Raw genomic sequence first — 21633 nt, 5'->3', positions numbered from 1 at the left:
CTATGAGTTTCAAGTAAAATAAATAAACCTTAAAAAAAAAAAAAAAAAAGAGTAGCAGGGACTGGAACTGACACTTCCATATGGGATTCAGGCCACAATGCCAGTCCCCTACTGCCATCATTTCATTCCAGATCACACTCTTTAAAACCTCTCTCTCATTCTGGGAATTTTCGCATTCCCATTCTCCTTATCCCTTTGGAAGCAGGTGATTTGTCTTTAAGTATTGATATATTCCTGCAAAAATATAAACTACTGGTTTTAAGTATGTATATCTGCTTAATTTACTGATATATTTCTTTTATCTACATGCAGCATGGGAATTCATTTGAATCTATTTCATGCTGGGTTTTGCTTTTTAGTTAGTGGTATTCACTTAAACACAGTATTGGCATTTACAATACCCCACAAGTGGTTCAATAATTCATCAATCACTGTATTTGGGGCCTACAATCTACCAGTATTGACCAATAACCAAATATTGAATTTCATATTAGTGACTTGCCTTTTAAAGGGTTAGCTAAGAATGCCACTTGTGCACAAGTTATTATTTCCTACAGATGCCAGTACACAAGATACGGCATTCACGTGAACACGGTGATTTTTCCACTAGACGATCTTTCGGTTCCCCAGTTGTACCTTTTTTAGGTGTCACTCTGGAAAATGCAAAGCTTACACAGAGAGACTAGGATAACCCATCTCCAGGTAACCACCACCCGGCGGCACCATCAATATTCCAATTTAAAAACCAAGTTGCAATTCCGACCTCTGGGTACCTGGCCGAAGGGACCTGGATGATTTTTCAAGCACTCCCTGGTAAAACCCGGGTGCATCTCCGGGCGGCTGCTTGCAGTGCGGGGTCTCCCCAAGTCCGCGTCCGGGGTAAGCAGGCCTCGGAGCAGCGAGGCCGGCCTCGGGTGGTGGGGGGCGCCCGGTCTGGAACCCCTCCTTTCTTCTTTCTCTTTGCAAGACATAAAAGCAAGTGATGGGATACATAGAAGAATAAATAAGCAATGCGCAAGAAGCCGAGCTGCGGACGGGCGCACCAAACCGCAGACCCCGCGCAGGGGCTCAGGCGGGAAGCCGCGCCCCCCGCCAAGCGCTCCGCCCACTTCCGGGGGGGGGGGGGTCGCCGTCCCGCCTCAGCGAGCCCCGCGGCCGCCGCCTCCTCGCCGGGAGCCCGCGGTGGGCGTCCAGCCGGGGGTCTTCAGCGCCGAGGCAGGGCCGCCCGAGCCCCGGGCCCAGGTAAGCGCGGGAGGCGCGGTCACGTGGGCGCGCGCGAGCCCCCTGCCCCGGGAAAGCCCGGGCCGGCACACGTGCAGCTGGGTGCGACCCCGGCCCCTCAGCGGGCGTCGAGCCCGCGCCGGAGAGACTTCTGGAAGCTTCCTCCTGGGAGGGAGGCGGCCGCGTGCGGGGCTGAGCGAGCGGAGGCGGCGTCGCTCGGTGCCCGCCGCTCGCAGGCCGGCGGGTCTGCCCTCGTGCAGCGCGGGCTCGCTTCCCGGGAGGCGCCATGGCCTCTGGAGAAAGCGGCTTCGCGTCGGACTGCGATCGGCGCTTCCGGGGTGCCGGGCCGTGTGCGGCTCTCGTTGGAGAAAAGGGTGCAGCCTCGCCTCGCGGGTCGGCCGGGCGTGAGGAACCAGGGCTTGAGCCAGGGGAGGCGTCTTACCGCTAAAGTGGGGGGCCTCGGGTTTTGGCCAGAGGCGACGGGTGAGCGTGGGAGGGCGGGCGAGAGACTGACGGCGGAGGCAGGTCAGCCCCGGGTGCAGCGCCGGAGGCTGGAGCCACCCAGCACAGGTGCTACCCTCATGGGTGGCGCTCCTCCAGGCCTCCTGGGCATGGCAGTGCAGTCCCGACCAGTGGATCATTTTCTAAAACAGTCCTGAATGCTGTGATCCGGGAGAAGAGATGAGAAGGGGCAGGGCGGGAAGGTGCCTGCTTTTTCACGCTGTGACACGTTTTGTGTGTCTTTTCTATGTCAGTACTGTTGGCGCTCGCAACCTTTCTTTAGAATCTGGTTGATATTCTCCTGGGTGGAATGTCTGTAACGTAGCTTATTCGCTCACTGCTGACAATAGACATTGCCATGTGTTTTGAAGTTCAAACAAGTGTTGCAACCTCCTATATATTTAGGATCTGCAAAAAGTTAACGAGAAGCTCATTATGAGAAAACTATGCATGGACTTCAAACATTTTTACACCAAAGTAAACCTGACTTAATTCCATGTTCTGCAAACTTTTTGATGTGCACTTGCATGTCGTTAAATATTTGTTAAAGATTATACATGGCTTTAGAGGATGTCTATCATGGAATTAAAAGGGTATAATAATAACATCAGTTTTTGAAATTGCTTAACTTTCTTTTTCATTTATTTAAAATTTTTAAGGTAAAAAATTTCATGTATTTCATATATACAGATTTAGGAACATAGTGGCTCTTCTCACCTTACCCTCCCTTCGCCCACATTTTACAATGATCTATTTTCAGTTTACTTTATACTCATAAGATTGACACTACACTAAGTAAGGAGGTCAACAAATAAGAGACAAGTGCTATAAATCATCAAATCTCAAAATGTCAATTTCATTCCTATATGTTACGTTGTTTTTAGTTACCAAAGATCAGGAAAGACATGGTATTTGCCTTTTTGGGACTAGCTTCTTTTGCTAAGTATAATGGTTTCCAGTTGCATCCATTTTGTTGTAAAAGAAATTCATTCTTTTTTATGGCTCAGTAGTATTCCATAGTGTGTATATATATATATATATCATAATTTCTTTATCCACTCATCAGTTGATGGACATCTGGGTTGATTCCATTTCTTAACTATTGTGAATTGAGCTGCAATAAACATGGTGGGTAACAGATAACTTTTTCAAATGCTGATTTCATTTCCTTTGGGTACATTCTCAGAAGTGGGATTGCTGGGTCATACCGTAGATCTATTTTCAGATTTCTGAAGTATCATCATACTATCTTCCACAATGGCTGTACTAGTTTTCATTCCCACCAAAAGTGACTTGGGGTGCCTTTTCCCTCACATCCTTGTTAGTGTTTATTGTTCGTTGATTTCTGTGTGAGAGCCATTCTAACTGGGATGAGGTAAAACCTAACTGTGGTTCTGATTTGCATTTCCCTGATGGCTACTGATCCTGGACATTTTTTCATATGTCTATTGGCCATTTGAATTTCCTCTTTTGAAAAAATGCCTTTTTAAACCATTTGCCCATTTCTTAACTAGGTTGTTTTGTTTAGCTTCTTGAGCTCTTTATAGATTCTGGTTATTCATCCTTTATCAATTGCATAGTTTACAAATATTTTCTCCCATTCTTTCGGCTGTTCATTTTGATGAGCGATTCCTCTGCAGTTCAGAAGCTTCTCCGCTTGATGTAATCCCACTTGTCTATTTTGGCTTTGATTGTGCTTCAGAGGTCTTTTCCAAGAACTCTTTGCCTTATGTCTTAGAGAGTTTCCACTAATTTTCTCTTGTAGTAATTTGATAGTATCAGCTCGTAGATTTAGATCCTTAATCCTTAATCCATCTTGAGTTGATTTTTGTATAAGGTGTAAGATAGGTGTTTTGTTTCATACTTCTGCACATGGAGATCCAGTTTTCCCAGTACCATTTGTTGAAGAGACTATCCTTTCTCCAGGGATGGATTTTAGCTCCATTGTTAAAGATTACTTGTAGATGCATGGATTGATTTCTGGAGTTTCTCTTCTGTTCCACTGGTCTACATGTCTATTTTTTGTGCCAATACTAGGCTGTTTTGTAACTGCCATGTGGTATGCCTTGAAACTGGATATTATGATGCCTTTGGCTTTGTTTTTGTAGTTTAGGATTTCTTTAACTATTCGGAGTCTCTTGTGTTTCCATATGAATTTTAGCATCATTTTTCCTAGATCTGAGAAAAATACCCTTGGTATTTTGATTGGGATCACATTGAATCTATAAATTGATTTTGGTAGTATGGACATTTTGATTATATTCTTCCAATCCACAAACATGGAACATTACCTCCTTTTTTTGTGTCTTTCTATTTCTTTCTTTAGTGTTTTATAATTTTCATCATAGAGATCTTTCACCTTCTTGGTTAAATTTATTCCAAGATAATTAAAAATTTTTTATAGCTATTGTGAATGGGACTGATCTTAGAAGTTCTTTCTCAGCCATGGATTGTTTGTGTATACAAAGGCTATTGATTTTTTTTTAAGATTTTTTATTTATTTGACAGGTAGAGTTACAGACAGTGAGAGGGAGAGACAGAAAGGTCTTCCTTCCGTTGGTTCACCCCCCCCACATGGCCGTTATGGTCAGAGCTACACCGATCCGAAGCCAGGAACCAGGTGCTTCCTCCTGGTCTCCCATGCGGGTGCGGGGCCCAAGCACTTGGGCCATCCTCCACTGCCTTCCCAGGCCACAGCAGAGAGCTGGACTGGAAGAGGAGCAACCGCGACTAGAACCCAGGGCCCATATGGGATACCGGCGCCGCAGGCGGAGGATTAGCCAAGTGAGCCACGGCGCTGGCCCCAAAGGTTTTTTTGTGTGTGTGTTAATTTTATATCCTTCCGCTTTACCAAACTTTTATGAGTTCTAATAGTCTTAGTGGAGTCTTTTGGTTCCTATAAATATAGATCATGTCATCTGCAAATAGGGATAATTTGACTTCCTTCTTCCCAATTTGTATCCCTTTGATCTCTTTTTTCTTACCTAATGGCTCTTGCTAAAACTTCCAGAACTATATTCAATGGCAGTGGTGAAAGTGGGCATCCTTGTTTGGTTCAAGATCTTAGTGGAAATGCTTCCAGCTTTCCCCCATTCAATATGGTGCTGGCTGTGGGTTTGTCGTATATTGCCTTGATTGTATTGAGGAATGTTCCTTCTATACCCAGTTTGCCTAAGGTTCTTTTTTTTTTTTTTATCATCAAAGGATGTTGTTTTTTTATCACATGCTTTCTCTGCATCTGTTGAAATAACCATATGGTTTTTCTTCTAAAGTTTGTTTATGTGATGTAGCACATTTATTAATTTGCATATGTTGAGCCATCCCTACATACTAGGGGTAAATTCCACTTGGTCCAGGGAAATGATCTTTCTGATGTGTTGTTGGATTTGATTTAAAAATAAAAAAATGGTTTCTGGGTCTGGTGTTGTGGCACAGTGGGTGAAGCCACTGCCTGTGATGCCAGCATCCTGTACTGGAGCATTGATTGCAGTACAGCTGCTCTTCTGATCCAGCTCCCTACTTAATGAGCATGTGAAAGCAGTGGAAGATGGCCCAAGTACTTTGACTCCTTCCATGCACGAGGGAGACCTGGATGCAGTTCCTGGCTCATGGCTTGGCCTGGCCCAGCCCTGGCTATTGTAGTCACTTGAAGAATCAACTAATGGATAGAAGATCGATCTCTCTCCCTGTCACTCTGCCTTTCAAATAAATAAAATAAACCTTTAAGGGACAGAAAAAAAGGTTTTGACTTTGTATGTCTCGAATGTTGGGGTATATACCTCCTAAAGCAAGATATTACTGGTGTTTTCAGTCTTACCCATACATAAAACTTAAAAGAGGCAATATAACCATTCAGTGTGCCATTCTCAGATCATTAACATTCCTTAACTGTTATGTTTATGCTCCTTTTTCTACATCAGTGTATTCAAGTTTTGTCTGTTTTACTTTCTTAATTTGATGTATTTTCTTTAGGCATTATGACATTCTTTTTTAAAAAAGATTTGCTTATTTGAAAGAGTTACAAAGAGAGAGAGAAGGATATACAGAGAGAGAGTGAGAGAGAGAGAGAAAGATCTTCCATCTTCCATTGGTTCACTCCTCAAATGGCTGCAACAGCCAAGACTGAGTCAGGTTGAAGCCAAGAGCTTCTTCCAGGTCCCCCATGTGGGTGCAGGGTCCCAGGCACTTGATCCATTCTCCACTGCTTTCCCAGGTATATAATCAGGAAGCTGGATTGAAAGTGGAGCAGCTGGGACTCAAACTAGTGCCTATACGTGATGCTAGTGCTGGATACTGGGGCTTAAACCCACTGAGCCACAGCGTGGCCCCTAGGCATAATGACATTCTAATAGTAAATACTGAAAATATTTTCCGTGTTGTTTATAGTCAATTTGTATAAATGTTACATCCTCCTGGGTTTCATTTCACAAATAAGATAGATCCTGCTGTGGTACCTTGAGCTGGACAGAAGCAAAGATGAACGAGGTAAACCAAATCTGGCAGATAGGAATCTTGAGCCATCAGAAATACCTTTTTTAGTCCCCAGATTGATGGACTTTTTTATCTTATTCCAAGAGTTGGGCCTATAGCTTTCTCCAAATCATGGAGGCAGTTGACCAAGACTGTGTTCTCACTTGGGTGTGGTCTGTTGGTTGCAGACTTTCGTGCCATTCCTACAGCCCCCAAGAGAGAGAACTGGTAAGTGCATGGAGGGTAGGGATTGTGGAGTAGCTAGGACACAAAAACAAAAGCATGGGAATGAGAGATTGGGAACAAGGGAGAATAATCTGGGTTTGACTAGAATATACAGTGGGTAGGAATCACTCAAAATAAACTCAAAGGTATTTGCTTTGTTTTGTTTTTAAAGAAATCTTCTCACTCACATCAACTTTGAGCTGCCAAAAGCTGGAAGAGTACATTTCCCACTGAGCTGTGATTGGCTGCAGGCCTGTGGGTGGAACTCCTTTTGCCAGTTAGAATTCGAGGGTCTGAAGACTCAGAGGACTTCTAAGACTGACAATAAGACCTAAAGGACTGAAAGGAGACTGCATTGAGATCATCAGTTATCTCCAGGAAGGTCGGTGAGGTCCAAGGGCACACTTGCCTCCCACCGGAGACACCTGTAGTGTCACGTCCTGAAGAAAGCTCAGCTCAGTCCCCAGCCTTTCTCACAGATCAATGGCAGAGATAGCTACCCTGGCAGCACTGCAGGAAGCAGCCAAGTGCCCCATCTGTCTTGATTACCTGAGAAGCCCCATCACCACTGAGTGTGGACACAACTTCTGCTGCTCTTGCATCCAACAGTCCTGGGCAGATCTACAGAACAGGTTCCCTTGCCCTGTCTGCCGTCACCAGTGCAGAGAAGGGCGTGTCATGGACAATGCCCAGTTGGGAAGGATGATAGAAATTGCCAAGCATCTCCAGCCCCGGAGGAACAAGACGAAGAGTCAGGGAGAGTCGCCCAGGTGTGAGAAGCACAGCCAGATCCTGACCCTGTTCTGTGAGGAGGACCTGGAGGTGTTGTGTCACCGGTGCACTCAGCTCCCTGACCACCAGGGCCACCACGTGAGGCCCATCACAGAGGCTGCCGCTGATCACAGGGGCAGGATCCACAGTTACATTGAGCCCCTGAAGAGGCAAGTGGCAGACATTCAAAATTTAATAAGCATTCAAAGCAAAAAGCCCTTTGAGCTGAGAAAGAAAGTGGAAAACCAAAGAAAACAACTATCCTCTGAATTTGAGAACTTGAACCAGTTTTTAGAACGTGAGCAACAAGCGGTTCTCTGGAGGGTATCTGAAAGTGAGAGGGACAATCAACAGAAGCTCAGCACCAACATAGCAGAATTTTCAAACTATGGTTCAGCCCTCCAGCGCCTCTTAACCAAGGTTCAAGAGCACAGTGTGATGCCTGAAGTGGAGCTACTATCACAAGTCAAAAATTTCTATAAGAAGTCTGACAATGAGGTTAGTCCATCTATCTTTTCAGTCGATTTAAAGAGAGAAAGTTGTAACTTTCCTCCCCAGTATTCAGCTCTGCAGAAAATTATAAAGAAATTTAAAGTGGATGTAATTCTAGACCCTGAAACAGCACACACTAACCTGATTGTCTCTGAAGATAAAAAATCCGTGAGATATACAAAGAGAAAGCAAAAGGTTCCTGATCTTCCAAAAAGATTTGTAATCAATCCGGTTGTGCTGGGATTCCCGTATTTTCATTCTGGCAGGTATTTTTGGGAGGTCGAAGTGGGAGACAAGCCTGAATGGGCTGTTGGCATTTGTGCAGTCTCTCTCTCCACCAAGGGAAGGAGGGCCCCATCAGTGCCACAGGGATGCTGGAGGGTCCAGCTGAAGGGTGGTGGCTATGACGCACAAGGAGCTATTCCAAACCCCCGGGTGTTAGGAGAGAAGCCCAAGGGCATTGGCATTTACCTGGACTATGAGCTGGGTGAGATCTCATTCTATGTTATGCCGGAAAAGTCGCTCATGTGTACTTTCACTGACAATTTTACTGTGCCTCTCCGACCTTACTTCTATGTAGGACCTGACTCAAAACCCCTCAGAATCTGTACAAGAACAGACTCTGAATGAAAACCCCCCATGATAGCCTAAACATTCTAAATAGGTGAGTTCTTTTTTTTTTTTAATGGAAGGTGCATGGATTATTGTGTTAATGCAACTATGAAAATAACCCCTTGAATTTTTCCTTTTTTAATTTCACCACTTCCAAGAACAGTTTCATTTATTTTGAGTCCATGGTTATCTGTAAAACAGTGCCAGTAAACGCCTGTCCCACAGGGGTAGTGTCAGGGCTTACCTGTCATTGCATGGACGTTGCTAGGTGTGAGGGTGGTGGTTGCAAGTTGGCAGTGAGTGTGGACATCGTTAACAAGGAATGAACCAAAACAGAACCGGTCAACCTTGCCTCGTCTCTGTGAAGGTTGAATTGTGCTATTCCTGACACATACGAGGGAACTTCTCAAGGTTTGTGGGAAATGGAATTAGAAGTTTATTTTGGTATAAAAGGTTTTGAAATATGTGCACTACTGTTTCATAATATGCATTTACCATGAGCTTTTTGAGAACCCTTTTGCCCAAAACTATTTACCAGGCAGCAGGTGGTAACCTTAGTGATACCACCAGCACAGCTGAAAGCAGTGTGGTGGGGGAACCTGGAGAGGCGCTGAGCACGTCTGCCTCTACGCTGTCAGTTACTGACCAGTTATGCTGTTCACTCTAGAAGCTGCCCTCTGGCAGCACTCACCACATCATCGTTCTTAGAAACCCTTTGATCTACATAACTTTCACTGCATCCTAGTTTTTTTGCCGTGGCACATAGTAGATTATGGCATGGTGACTTGTTAGGATGTTGTAGAGAACTAGAAGTTCCTATGAATATAGCTGATATTTATTGAGCCCTGTGACCTAGGAGTTGTAGTATAAACAAAAAAGCTCCAAGGTGCAGGCAGGAGACTGTTAAAAGGCAATTCAAAATTAGGAATATAGTCACAAAGTACCTTTGTTGAATTGACAGAGCTAGTAGTAAGAGACGTCAAGGGGTGCTTTCAAGACACTGATAGGCCAGTATGAGTAAATGGTTTATCAATACAATGCTGTCTATATAAACAGGAAGTAGTGAGGTAGTATTTCCCCTTCCAACTATACTAAAGGAGACAGCCTTAGATATCTGCTTAAACCCTGGCATTCCACTAACCCAACCACAAAGATTGGGGCTTAGGTTTTGATCATTTCTGGCTGTGGTCTTAAACTCATTTGCAAAATGTAGATAATACTTACTTAGCAAGAAATTTAGGGATATGGAATTATTTACTAATGAGTGTGTGTGTGTGTGTATGCACTGAAGTTAATTTTCACATCTACTTGAAACAACGTTATACATTAGTCTTTTTCCTCACATTACTAATGTTGACCTATTCTGGTGTCATTTCTACTTGTTTTTCTCCTCCAAATAAAAATCTTTGATTTTTGAAGAAAGCAGATATGGTTAATAAGTGGATCTTTTTTTGGATTCTTTGATTTGAAAAACTGGAAGGGATAACTTCAGACTCAGTAAGTAAAATGTGAGCATGGCTTTGTGTTAGGTGATACTAGGAAACTGTCAGTTTTGTTGGATGTGGTAATGTTAGATTTTGGGAGTGCCCTTAGTCTTAGATATTCATAGCACTATATTTAAGTGTGAAATTGTATTAAGATTTTCAAGAACTCCAGACACAAAATGGGGATAAGTGAACCAAATGTGAGTAAATGTTGATAATGGTGGAATCTAGGTGTTTATGTCAGACAATTGTTTCATGTACTACTTTTTTGTAACTTGGTTGAAATAAAAAGACCAAGCAAAATGTCTCCTTTTATTGGTGTGCTCTAAGTGTTTCCGTGTGAACTCACTCTGCCATCTCTACCTGAAATGTGATTTGATTCGTGTACAGTTGGAGGAATATATTTAACCCTATACTGTCTACAGTTTGCTTGAAATTTTTTGAGTATTTTCAGACTTCTTGAGTTTTTAAAAACAATTTCTTTGTTTAAAAGGCAGAGAGAGAGGGAGCGCAATAGAGATCTTCCGCACCCTGTTTTTGTGCCGGTTCTAGTCCTGGCTGCTCCACTTCCCACGTAGCTCCCTGCTAAAGCACCTGGGAAAGCAGCAGAGGTTGGACCAAGTGCTTGGGCCCGTGCACCCATATGGGAGACCAGGAAGAAGCTCCTGGCTTCTGGCATGAGATTGACCAGCTCTGGCTGTTGCAACCATCTTGGGGAGTGAACCAGCAGGTGGAAGATCTCTCTCTCTCTTTCTCTCTATCTCTGTGTCCCCCCTCGCAACTCAAGCAAGTGCAAAGATGGATATGCTATTTATTGAAATGCGGGAGATGGTGGGAGGAGGGCAGATTAGGGATTTAATTTTGGAAATGTTAAGTTGGAAATGTTTATTTGATGTCCAAGTGCTGACCAGGCAATTGGACAAGCAGTTCTGAAATTTAGGAGAAAGAGCCAGACTGGCAATTTAAATGGGAGGCTTACTTAAGGTAATGAAATTGAATAAAATAAAAATGAGAGTGTGGTATGTGAAGGCAGAGATGACAACAGGGCCAAGGACTAAGCTCTTAGTTTCTTCAGTCTTGAAACTTCAGAAAGGGTGGGTGGGCAGGTGTAACCCTTAGGATGCCACTTGGGAAGTCTGAGACACTCATCTGAGAGTGCCTGTGTTTGAGTACTGGCTCTGCTGTGAAATCCAGCTTCCTGCTAACAAGCATCCTGGGAATTAGCAGTGATGGCTTCAGTAGCCGAGACCCTGCGACCCATGTGAGAGATCTGTATTGATTTCCTAGCTCCTGGTTTTGGCCTGGCCCAGCGACAGCTATTGTGGACACCTGGGGAGTAAACCAAGGGGGACAAACAATCTCTTTGTGTTTGTGTTTGTCTCTCTCTTCCCCTCCCTTTAAAACAAAATGAAAATAATTAATTTTTCAAAATTCAGAAAATTAGGGGGCAGGGAATGAAGGATCTCAACCGAAATGCAGTGAATCCTCTGCTTCCCATCTGTCCCACGGATTATAACTGAGAACTTAGACAAAACACAGAAAGACAGGGAGGCTGGAAAGGAAAGGCAAAACCTGAGGAGCAGCCTGTAAAGATGGCAGTGAGTTCCCTGGGTTTTGTCTCTGGACGTGTCAGCAGTGTGAATCACAAATGGCAAAAACATAGAGAAGCTATCTAGGGAGAGGACCTGGCCCCCAAGATCTGAAGTGTGGGCTGTTTTCTTTTTCCTTCCAATTCTTCCCCAAGATCAGCCCAAGTCCCAGTTGGAGAACTGAATTCCCAGGCACAGGCTGGGTGGAAGAACCCAGGAAAGGGACCCCTACTGGCAAAGAGGTGGGGAGGGAAACCACCCCCCCCCCCATCATTTTCTCTCTTGCTGCTTTGCCTTAGGATAAGCCCAGTTGCTAAGTGGTGCACAAGCTGAAATGTTTAGGAAAACTCCCATCTTTCTGGCTAAAGTAGTTGGAAAGGGGAGAACTGTAGGTGATTCCATGATCTATGAATAGTTCCAAGCCTACTCCCAAGCTGTGCAAGAGGGAACAGCCCCTGTGAAGTGCAGCAGATGCTTTGAGATGAGCAGCAGAAGCCCCTACATCAGCACAGGTAACCCAAGGGATTCATACAAGAAATCATAAGAAAGCAAACAACTCAAAGGTGGCTGTTAGGACAGAGAGATTGGACCAATGTTTGGGATGCTGACTGCCATGTCAGAGTGCCTAGAATTGGGTCCTGACTCCAATCCCAATACAGCTTACTGCTGGTGTGTAACCTGGGAGGCAGTGGATGGTGGCTCTAGAACTTGAGTTCCTGCCACATACATGGGAGACCTGGATTGAGTTCCTGGCTCCCGGGTTGGGACTGGCCCAGCCCTTGTTATTGAGAGCATTTATGGGGTGAACAAGCAGATGGAGGGTCTCTCTATTTCACGTTGCTTTCCAAATAAATTTTAAAAGTATACTTAAAAAAAAAAAAAAAAAAAAACAGGAGCTGGCGCTGTGGCACAGCAGGTAAAGCCGCAGCCTACAGTGGCATCCCATATGGGTGCTGGTTCGAGTCCCAGCTGTTCCACTTCAGATCCAGCTCTCTGCTATGGCCTGGGAATGCAGTGGAGGATGGCCCAAGTCCTCAGGCCCCTGCACCTGCATGGGAGACCCAGCTCCTGGCTCCTGGCTTCGGATCAGCTCAGCTGCAGCTGTTGCAGCCATTTGGGGAGTGAACCAGAGGATGGAAGACCTCCCTCTCTCCCTCTCTGCCTCTGCCTCTCTGTAACTCAGTCTTTCAAATAAAATAAATAAATCTTTGAAGAAAAAAAAAAGTCCATTGAAAATGGACAAAAGATCATAGCAGACCCTTCATCATAAAAGATATACATATGGTTAAAAAAAGTACCTGGAAAAATGCCCAACATCCTACCCATTGTTGAATTGCAATTTAAAAGCAGTAAGAGGAGGCTGACATTGTGGTACAGAGTAAACTGCTGCTTGCGGCACTAGCATCCCATATCAGTGCCTGTTCAAGCTGTGACTGCTCTGCTCCTGGTCCAGCTTCCTGCTAATGCTCCTGGGAAGGCAGTGGAAGATGGCTCAAGTTCTTGGACCCCTGCCACCCATGTGGGAGACCTGGACGGAGTTCCAGGCTCCTGGGTTTGACCTGGTCCAGCTCTGGCCATTATGGTACTTTGGTGAGTGAGACTAAAGATGGAAGATGTCTGTCTGTCTCTATGTGTGTGTGTGTGTCTAACTCTGCCTTTCAAATAAATCTTTTTCTAAAAATGCTGATGTAATTGGATTACTAAGAAATGACTCTGTTCATTCAAAACTAAAAATTTATCACTGTACTTTGTTTTCATAAGCCCATTTCCCCATCATGTTTGCATCCTACATAGGAGATTTGCCATAGACCTGAAACTAAACTTAATCAGCTAAAGTACACTAAACAGTACCCTTAATCCCAACTCTACTTAGCTATGTGGATCCATTTTTTTAAAGATTTATGTATTTATTTATTTGAAAGTCAAGAGTTACACAGAGAGGGGAGAGGCAGAGAGAGAGAGAGGTCCTCCATCTGCTGGTTCATTCCCCAATTGGCTGCAATGGCTGGAGCTACACAGATCTGAAGCTGGGAGCCAGGGGCTTCTTCCACGTCTCACACGCAGGTGCAGGGGCCCAAGGACTTGGGCCATCTTCTACTGCTTTCCCAGGCCATAGCAGAGAGCTGGATCAGAAGAGGAGCAGCCAGGACTAGAACCGGCACTCATAGGGGATGCTGGCGCTTCAGGCCAGGGCGTTAACCCACTGCGCCATAGCACTGGCCCCTCCATTTTTAAAAATAAAACTATATAAAAATTGAAACAACAAAAATGATTAATCAAATATTAATATAGCTAATTTTTTAACAGACTTATTTACTTGAAAGGCAGAGTTATAGACAGAGGGAAAGTGTGAAAGGTCTTCCATCTGCTGGTTCACTCTCCAGAGGGTTGCAACAGCTGGAGCTGAACTGATCTGAAGCCAGGAGCCAGAAGCTTCCTCCAGGTCTTCCACGTGGATGCAAAAGTCCAAGCACTTGGGCCATCCTCCACTGCTTTCCCAGGCCACAAGCAGAACGCTGGATCAGAAGAGGAGCAGCTGGGACACAAACCGATGCCCATATGGGATGGCAGTGCCACAGGTGGAAGCTTAGCCTACACTGGCACAGTGCAGGCCCCAAGATAGCTAATTTTTTTTTTTTTTTTTTTTTGGACAGGCAGAGTGGACAGTGAGAGAGACAGAAAGGTCTTCCTTTGCCATTGGTTCACCCTCCAATGGGTGCTGCAGCCGGCGCACCGTGCTGATCCAATGGCAGGAGCCAGGTGCTTCTTCCTGGTCTCCCATGGGGTGCAGGGCCCAAGCACTTGGGCCATCCTCCACTGCACTCCTGGGCCATAGCAGAGAGCTGGCCTGGAAGAGGGGCAACTGGGACTAGAACCTGGTGTGCCGGTGCTGCAGGTGGAGGATTAGCCAAGTGAGCCGTGGCACCAGCCATAATTTTTTGTTTTGTTTTTTTCATTTTTTATAGCTAATTTTTTAAAAAAGTGATAATATCAGGTATTAGAAATAATGCAGAGAAACTGAGCTCCTGTGTGTTTCTAGTAGAAAGGAAAAATGGTAGTTACTTGGGAACAACTTGGCAGTTTCAAGGTAAAGGTATACTTACCATACCACTCAGTAACCCCACTCCTAGGCATCCACTCAAATGACACAAAAACCTGTGTTCGTGCAAAAACCTTCATGCAAATGTTTGTAGTAGATCTATTCATACTAGCTGCAGACTGGGAGCAACTACAAAATTCCTCAACTGGGAAATGGACAAACTGTGGTGTACCCAAAGAATACATTCAGCAATAAAAAGGAACGAATGAATTACATTCACAACACGGATGAATGTCAAGTGCATTATATTAGGAAAAAGAAATCTAACTGGAAAGGCTATAAACTTATATGTGATTTCATGTGTATGGTATTCTGGAAAAGATTAATAGGTATCAAGAAAGAATAGGTATCAAGATCAGTCTTTGCCAGTGGTTAAAGTCTGGAGGAGGGTTTGACTACAAAGGGAATATAAAACTTGGGAATTTAGGGGGAAAGAGGAATGAACCCATTCCCTGTCAACAGTTGTATTAGTTTACTGTTGCTACTTAACAAATTACCATAAATCAGTGGCTTCACCCAACCACTTTTTTTTTTTTTTTTTTTTTGACAGGCAGAGTGGACAGTGAGAGAGACAGAGAGAAAGGTCTTCCTTTGCCGTTGGTTCATCCTCCAATGGCCGCCGCGGTCAGCGCACCGCGCTGATCCAAAGCCAGGAGCCAGGTGCTTCTCCTGGTCTCCCATGGGGTGCAGGGCCCAAGCACTTGGGCCATCCTCCACTGCACTCCCGGGCCACAGCAGAGGGCTGGCCTGGAAGAGGGGCAACCGGGACAGAATCCGGCGCCCCGACCGGGACTAGAACCCGGTGTGCCGTTAGCCTAGTGAGCCGCGGTGCCGGCCCCAACCACTTCTTATCTAAAAATTCTGAGCTTGGGGCCAGTGCTGTGGCACAGTAGGTTAATCCTCCGCCTGTGGTGCCGGCATCCCATGTGGCCACTATGGCCGCCCATTCTAGTCCTGGCTGCTCCACTTCTGATCCAGCTCTCTGCTGTGGCCTGGGAAAGCAGTCAAAGATGGCCCAAGTCCTTGGACCCCTGCACCCACGTGGGAGACCTGGAAGAAACTTCTGGCTCCTGGCTTAGGACTGGCACAGCTCTGGCTGATGCAGCCTTTTGGGGAGGGAACCAGCAGATGGAAGACCTTTTTCTCTGTCCCTTCCTCGCACTGTCTGTAACTCTACCTCTCAAATAAATAAAATCTTTAAAAAAAATTCTGGAGTTCAATAATGGTAAAGTCAAAATGGTTGCAAAGCCACATTCCTTCTGGAGGTTGTAAGGGAGAAATGGGTTCTTTCCTTCTTGCCTCCTCCAGCTTCCAGGGACACCTGCGCTTGGCTCCTGGCCCTTCCTCCACTTCCAAGGCCTTCCACAGACTCTCTTGCCTTCCTAGTTCTCTACAGAGTAGGAATGTTTTTTCCTGCCATGGGCCGTTTGGATATTTACAACATCATTCAGAGGCCGTACAAAATTGTCAACTTGAAATTTAGCCTGCTATAGACTTATTGAATTTTGGGTCCTGCTTGTGGTTGCCTTGACAGAGCCAGACCAGATGATTTTGTGGGTATTATATGGCTTGTGGGCTGGACGTTCCCCACCCTTGCCTTATAAGGATCCTTGTGAGTATGCCGGGCCCACTCAGGTAATTCTGTATAATCTCCACATCCCACAAAACTTAATTTAATCACACCAGCAAAGTCTCTTGCCTTGTAAAAGTATTCACGGGTTTTGGAATTGACACATGATCAACTTTGGGGGAGGGTGTTTTATTTACTACAGTCTGCGTCTTGGCCTGAGTCACATGTGTCCCACTCATCTCAACATCCCTAGTCTCAGCCTATTCTACCAGAGTATTCATTACACAACCATCTGTGACCGTGTTTCAAAAGTCACAGAACTGTGTAGCAACAGCAAATTGTATTGAGCACAGTGTTAAAACATGGTATAGGGGCCAGCGCCGCGCCTCACTAGGCTAATCCTCCACCTTGCGGTGCCAGCACACCGGGTTCTAGTCCCAGTCGGGGTGCCGGATTCTGTCCTGGTTGCCCCTCTTCCAGGCCAGCTCTCTGCTGTGGCCCGGGAGTGCAGTGGAGGATGGCCCAGGTGCTTGGGCCCTGCACCCCATGGGAGACCAGGAGAAGCACCTGGCTCCTGCCGTTGGATCAACGCGGTGCGCCGGCCGCCGCGGCCATTGGAGGGTGAACCAACGGCAAAGGAAGACCTTTCTCTCTGTCTTTCTCTCTCACTGTCCACTCTGCCTGTCAAAAAAAAAACAAAAACAAAAACAAAAACAAAAAAAAAAAACATGGTATAGGAAAATCAGAAACAGACAAGGGGACTGAGAAGAAATCACCAATAACATGAGAGGAATCTAAAAGATTGCATTTAAGGTGGGTGTGATGAATTCAAATGCAACTGAGATCCAGGATCTGAGGGGTGAGAGGTGGTCTAGCAGCAAGGAAGCCTCTGGTGAGACCACGACAGGTTGGTTGGTTGTTGTCTGTGGAATAGCAGAGGCAAAACTCAGATGTGGGTTTGAGAGAGAATCGGAGAAGAGGAAGTAAAGATAGTTAACATATGCAGGTACATTAAGAAGTTTGTATGGGACCTGGCCCTGTGGCTCTGTGAGTTAAGCTGTGTTTTCGAGGCCAGCATCCCATATTGGAGTGCCAGTTCGAGTCTCGGCTGCTCTGCCTTCCATCCAGTTCCCTGCTTCTGCATCCTGGGAAGGAGTGGAAATGTCTCAAACGTTTGGGAGACCTGAATGGAGTTCAGGACTCCATGCTTTGGCCTGACCCAGCCCTGGCCATTGCAGCCACTTAGAGTTAACCAGGACAGTAAACAGAAGATGCTTCTTTCTCTCTCTCTCCCTCTTCCTCCCTCCCCTCTCCCTCTCTCCCTCTGTCATTCTTCCTTTCAAATGTTTTTTAAAAGTTTGTGAGAAAATAGAATTAAAAGGTACATTTATTTTGGTGCAATTTTTTTTAATTCATGGAGTTTTTTCATGCATCTTTCATGAACTTTTTAAAGATCCTCGTAGACCAGTGCTTCTCACAGTGCCAGGCATCTTCAGCTCTTTGTTATTGGTCCCTGAGGAGACCATAAGCTCGCAGGAGAGTGTAAACCAGCAAAGTGCTGCTTTTACTAAGAAATCTTGCTATTAAAAAAATCCAGCTGATGTAAATAGTGTTTTGGGGAAAGTGTTGGTTTATATTTGCCCCAAGAGCTTTCGTTCCTCACAGGTGGTGGCCCTTGGTGGGCATGCACCAGTCTGCCTGGGGCTCTGGAACATCTTCTCTAAAACTGCCACATTTTTACAGTTGTTTCTTCTCCCACTCTTCGATCATTGGGAATTTATGCTCCCAAAAAATCATTATTATATTCTCAGTGGTGTTTCAAGAGGAACGACACTCAGCTGCTGTCTTTTCTTGGAAGTACCAGGATTTCTCTGCATGCATGACATTTATTACTACTCAAAATGCATTTTATTAAATGCATTGAGCTATGCTTTACAACTTTCATGTAGAATATTTATTGATTCATTAGAAAATAATACATAGTCACTGTAAAAATTCTTAATGATAAGGAAATAAGTCAAAAACTGTTTTCTTCTTGTCCAACCTGTCCACCTTTAAAAAGTTTTTAAAAAATTTTCTTATTTACTTGAAAGGCAGAAAGACAGGGGGAGAGATCTTCTAAATACCCACAACAGACAGGGATGGTGCTGGTCTCCCCAGTAGGTGGTTTTTTAAGAGTTATGTTTTTATTTGAAAGGCAGAGTGATGGAGAGAAAGAGGGTTTGCGTGTGTGAGAGAGAGAGATCTTCCATTTGCTGGTTCACTCCCCAAATGATTGCAATGGTTGGGGCTGGGAAAGGCTGAAGCCAGGAACCTGAACCTCCATCTTGGTCTCCCATGTGGATGGCAAGGGCCCTGTACTCTGACCATTTCGGCTGCTTTCCCAGGTGCATTAGCAGGCAGCTGGATCAGGAGTGGAGCAGCCAAGTCTTGAACCACCACAAGTGGAACCAGGAGTTGAACCCAGGAATTCCTGTATGGGATGCACGTTCCTTGGTGGCATCTTCAGTCTTAACCACTGAGCCAAATATTGGCCCTATGCTTCGTACTTTCTAATGGTGTTATTTAACTAGTCCTCTTCTGATATGCATTGAATTATGTTCTACTTCTGGCTACCACAAGTAATCATGCAATTAATGACTTAAAGTGGGCATACACTCGTATCTGTAGGACAAATTCCCAGAAGTGAAGCCGCAGGGTCAAATCACATGCATTTGTGATTTAGACAATTATCTCTCAATGCGGCCTTCATAAAGGTCACCAGTTTTCACCTCCCAGTAGGCTACGGGAGAGTGCTTGTTGCCCCATTAGCATTTTTCATCTTTCTGATATGCTATCTCAATGTAAGTCAATTAGTAGTTCTCTCATTATAATGAAGTTTATCATCTCATAGGCTTACAAACCATTTCTGTTGCCATCTTTTGGGAGCTCTGTTCATATGCATGACTCTTTGGGAGGCAATTCTCCTCCTTTAGGGATTATAGGATCTATTCTGTAAGAGAATTCTGCTCTTGGTCTGTGACCCTTGTCTGAGTAAGAATTTTTTGACTTGTTCATGTTACTACTTTTGCGAAACAGAAATATTTGTTTTGATGTAATCAAATATATCAAGCTTCCTTTTTATCATTTCTATGACAATCGGAAATCATTAATATGAAATCTTTCCTTCTCAACTTTTTTTTGTGGGGGGGGGGCCAGGCAGAATGGACAGTGAGAGAGAGAGACAGAGAGAAAGGTCTTCCTTTTCCATTGGTTTACCCTCCAATGGCTGCCGCGGCCGGCACACCACACTGATCCGAAGCCAGGAGCCAGGTGCTTCTCCTGGTCTCCCATGCAGGTGCAGGGCCCAAGCACTTGGGCCATCCTCCACTGCCTTCCCGGGCCACAACAGAGAGCTGGACTGGAAGAGGGGCAACCGGGACAGAATCCGGCACCCCAATCGGGACTAGAACCCAGGGTGCCGGCGGAGGATTAGCCTATTGAGCCGCGGCGCCGGCCCTCCTTCTCAACTTTAATGGGTTCCCCTTTAACGCTAAAAGTTTTTGGGGCGAGTGCTGTGGCACAGGGGGTTAACGCTCTCACCTGAAGTGCGGGAATCCCATATGGGCGCCAGTTGGAGACCTGCCTGCTCTACCGATCCAGCTCTCTGCTGTGGCCTGGGAAAGCAGTAGAAGATGGCCCAAGTCATTGGGCCCCTGCACTCGCGTGAGAGACCCAGAAGAAGCTTCTGGCTCCTGGCTTTGGATCAGCGCAGCTCCAGCTGTTGCAGCCAATTGGAGAGTGAACCAGCGGATGGAAGAACTCTCTCTCTGCCTCTTCCCTCACTGTGTAACTCTGACTTTCAAATAGTTTTTTTTAAAAAGTCTTTGAATCAACTGGAATGTAGCAGATATGAATTACAAGGCAGGGACAGAAGCTACTTTTTTTTTTTCCCTCTTGTATTAATACTATTCCTTTTTTTTTTTTTTTTTTTTTTGACAGGCAGAGTTAGACAGTGAGAGAGAGAGACAGAGAGAAAGGTCTTCTTTCGCCGTTGGTTCACCCTGCAAATGGCCGTTATGGCCAGAGCTACGGCACCGGCCAATACTATTTCTTTTTTAAAAATACTCAATTAGGCCGGCGCCGCGGCTCACTAGGCTAATCCTCCGCCTAGCGGCACCGGCACACCGGATTCTGTCCCGGCTGCCCCTCTTCCAGGCCAGCTCTCTGCTGTGGCCAGGGAGTGCAGTGGAGGATGGCCCAAGTGCTTGGGCCCTGCACCCCATGGGAGACCAGGAGAAGCACCTGGCTCCTGCCATCGGATCAGCGCGGTGCGCTGGCCGCAGCGCGCCAGCCGCGGCGGCCATTGGAGGGTGAACCAACGGCAAAGGAAGACCTTTCTCTCTGTCTCTCTCTCTCACTGTCCACTCTGCCTGTCAAAAAAAAATTAAAATTTTAAATTTTACTTGTGTATTTTCTTTTTATTCTGAGAGAGAGAGAGAGAGAGAGAAGGAAAGGTCTTCCATCCGCCAGTTCACTCCCCAATTGGCCACAAGTGCCGGAGCTGCGCCGATCCAAAGTCAGGAGCCAGGAACTTCCTCCGGGTCTCCCACGTGGGTGCAGGGGCCCAAGCACTTGGGCCACCTTTCATGCTTTCTCAGGCCATAGCAGAGAGCTGGATCAGAAGTGGAGCAGCCGGGACTCGAACCAGCAGCCATACGGGATGCCAGCACTGTAGGCGGCGGCTTTTACCGGTATGCTACAGTACTAGCCCCAGGCTACAGTTTTAAATAGTGGTCAGGGCAGAGCCCAGGGAGAAAATGAGACTGGGTAAAGAGCTGAAGATTATTAGAAGTGATCATTTTAAGCAGAAGGAACAGAAAGTGCCCGGCCCTGCAGCTTGGATATGCTTGGTGATCCAAAAGGATGTAAAGGAGAATGGAAGGGATGACAGGGTGGGAGGTGGGGCAGAATTTCTGGGGCCCTGAAGGTCACAGTCAGGAATCTGGTCTTTACTGAGTGATAGGGAACCATTACAGTAATGACTTCATGTCCATTTAAAAAATATTACTTGATTTATTTGAAAGGCAGACTTACAGAGACAGAAGGAAAGAAAGAGAGAGATCTTCCGTCTGCTAGTTCACTCCCCATATGGCTGCAACAGCTGGAGCTGGGCCAGGCCAAGTTAGGGGCCAGCTTCATCCAGATCTCCCATGTTGTAGCCAAGGCCCAAACCCTTGGGCCATTTTCCACTGCCTTTCCCAGGCCATCAGCAGGGAGCTGGGTCAGAAGTGGAGAGGCCAGACACGAACCAGTTCCCATAGGGGATGGTGGCGTTGCAGGCAGTGGCTTTGCCCACTGTGCCACAGCGTCAGCTCCTTCATGTCTATTTTTTTTTTTTTTTTTTTACAGGCAGAGTGGACAGTGAGAGAGAGAGACAGAGAGAGAAAGGTCTTCCTTTTGCCGTTGGTTCACCCTCCAATGGCCGCCGCTGCAGCCGGCGCACCGCGCTGATCCGATGGCAGGAGCCAGGATCCAGGTGCTTTTCCTGGTCTCCCATGGGGTGCAGGGCCCAAGCACCTGGGCCATCCTCCACTGCACTCCCTGGCCATAGCAGAG

The 21633-nt window shown here is 45.8% G+C and overlaps 1 protein-coding gene across 1 annotated transcript; it reads left to right on the top strand.

The window, feature by feature from the left end:
* Positions 1-1127: 1127 nt before the first annotated feature.
* LOC100342660 (tripartite motif-containing protein 75) lies at positions 1128-12214 on the top strand. Its single transcript, XM_051831707.2, has 2 exons — positions 1128-1242; positions 6590-12214. The coding sequence occupies exon 2, from the start codon at positions 6901-6903 to the stop codon at positions 8308-8310; it is 1410 nt and encodes a 469-aa protein (XP_051687667.2). The 5' UTR covers positions 1128-1242; positions 6590-6900; the 3' UTR covers positions 8311-12214.
* Positions 12215-21633: the final 9419 nt, after the last annotated feature.

Source organism: Oryctolagus cuniculus, chromosome 8, assembly GCF_964237555.1.
Source record: "Oryctolagus cuniculus chromosome 8, mOryCun1.1, whole genome shotgun sequence".
Classification (NCBI taxonomy): Eukaryota; Metazoa; Chordata; class Mammalia; order Lagomorpha; family Leporidae; genus Oryctolagus; species Oryctolagus cuniculus.
This window is presented reverse-complemented; position numbering and strand designations above follow the sequence as displayed.

What these genes read in the sequence shown, in the direction of transcription:
- LOC100342660 (XM_051831707.2), top strand. Translation starts at nt 6,901, where the DNA reads ATGGCAGAGATAGCTACCCTGGCAGCACTGCAGGAAGCAGCCAAGTGC.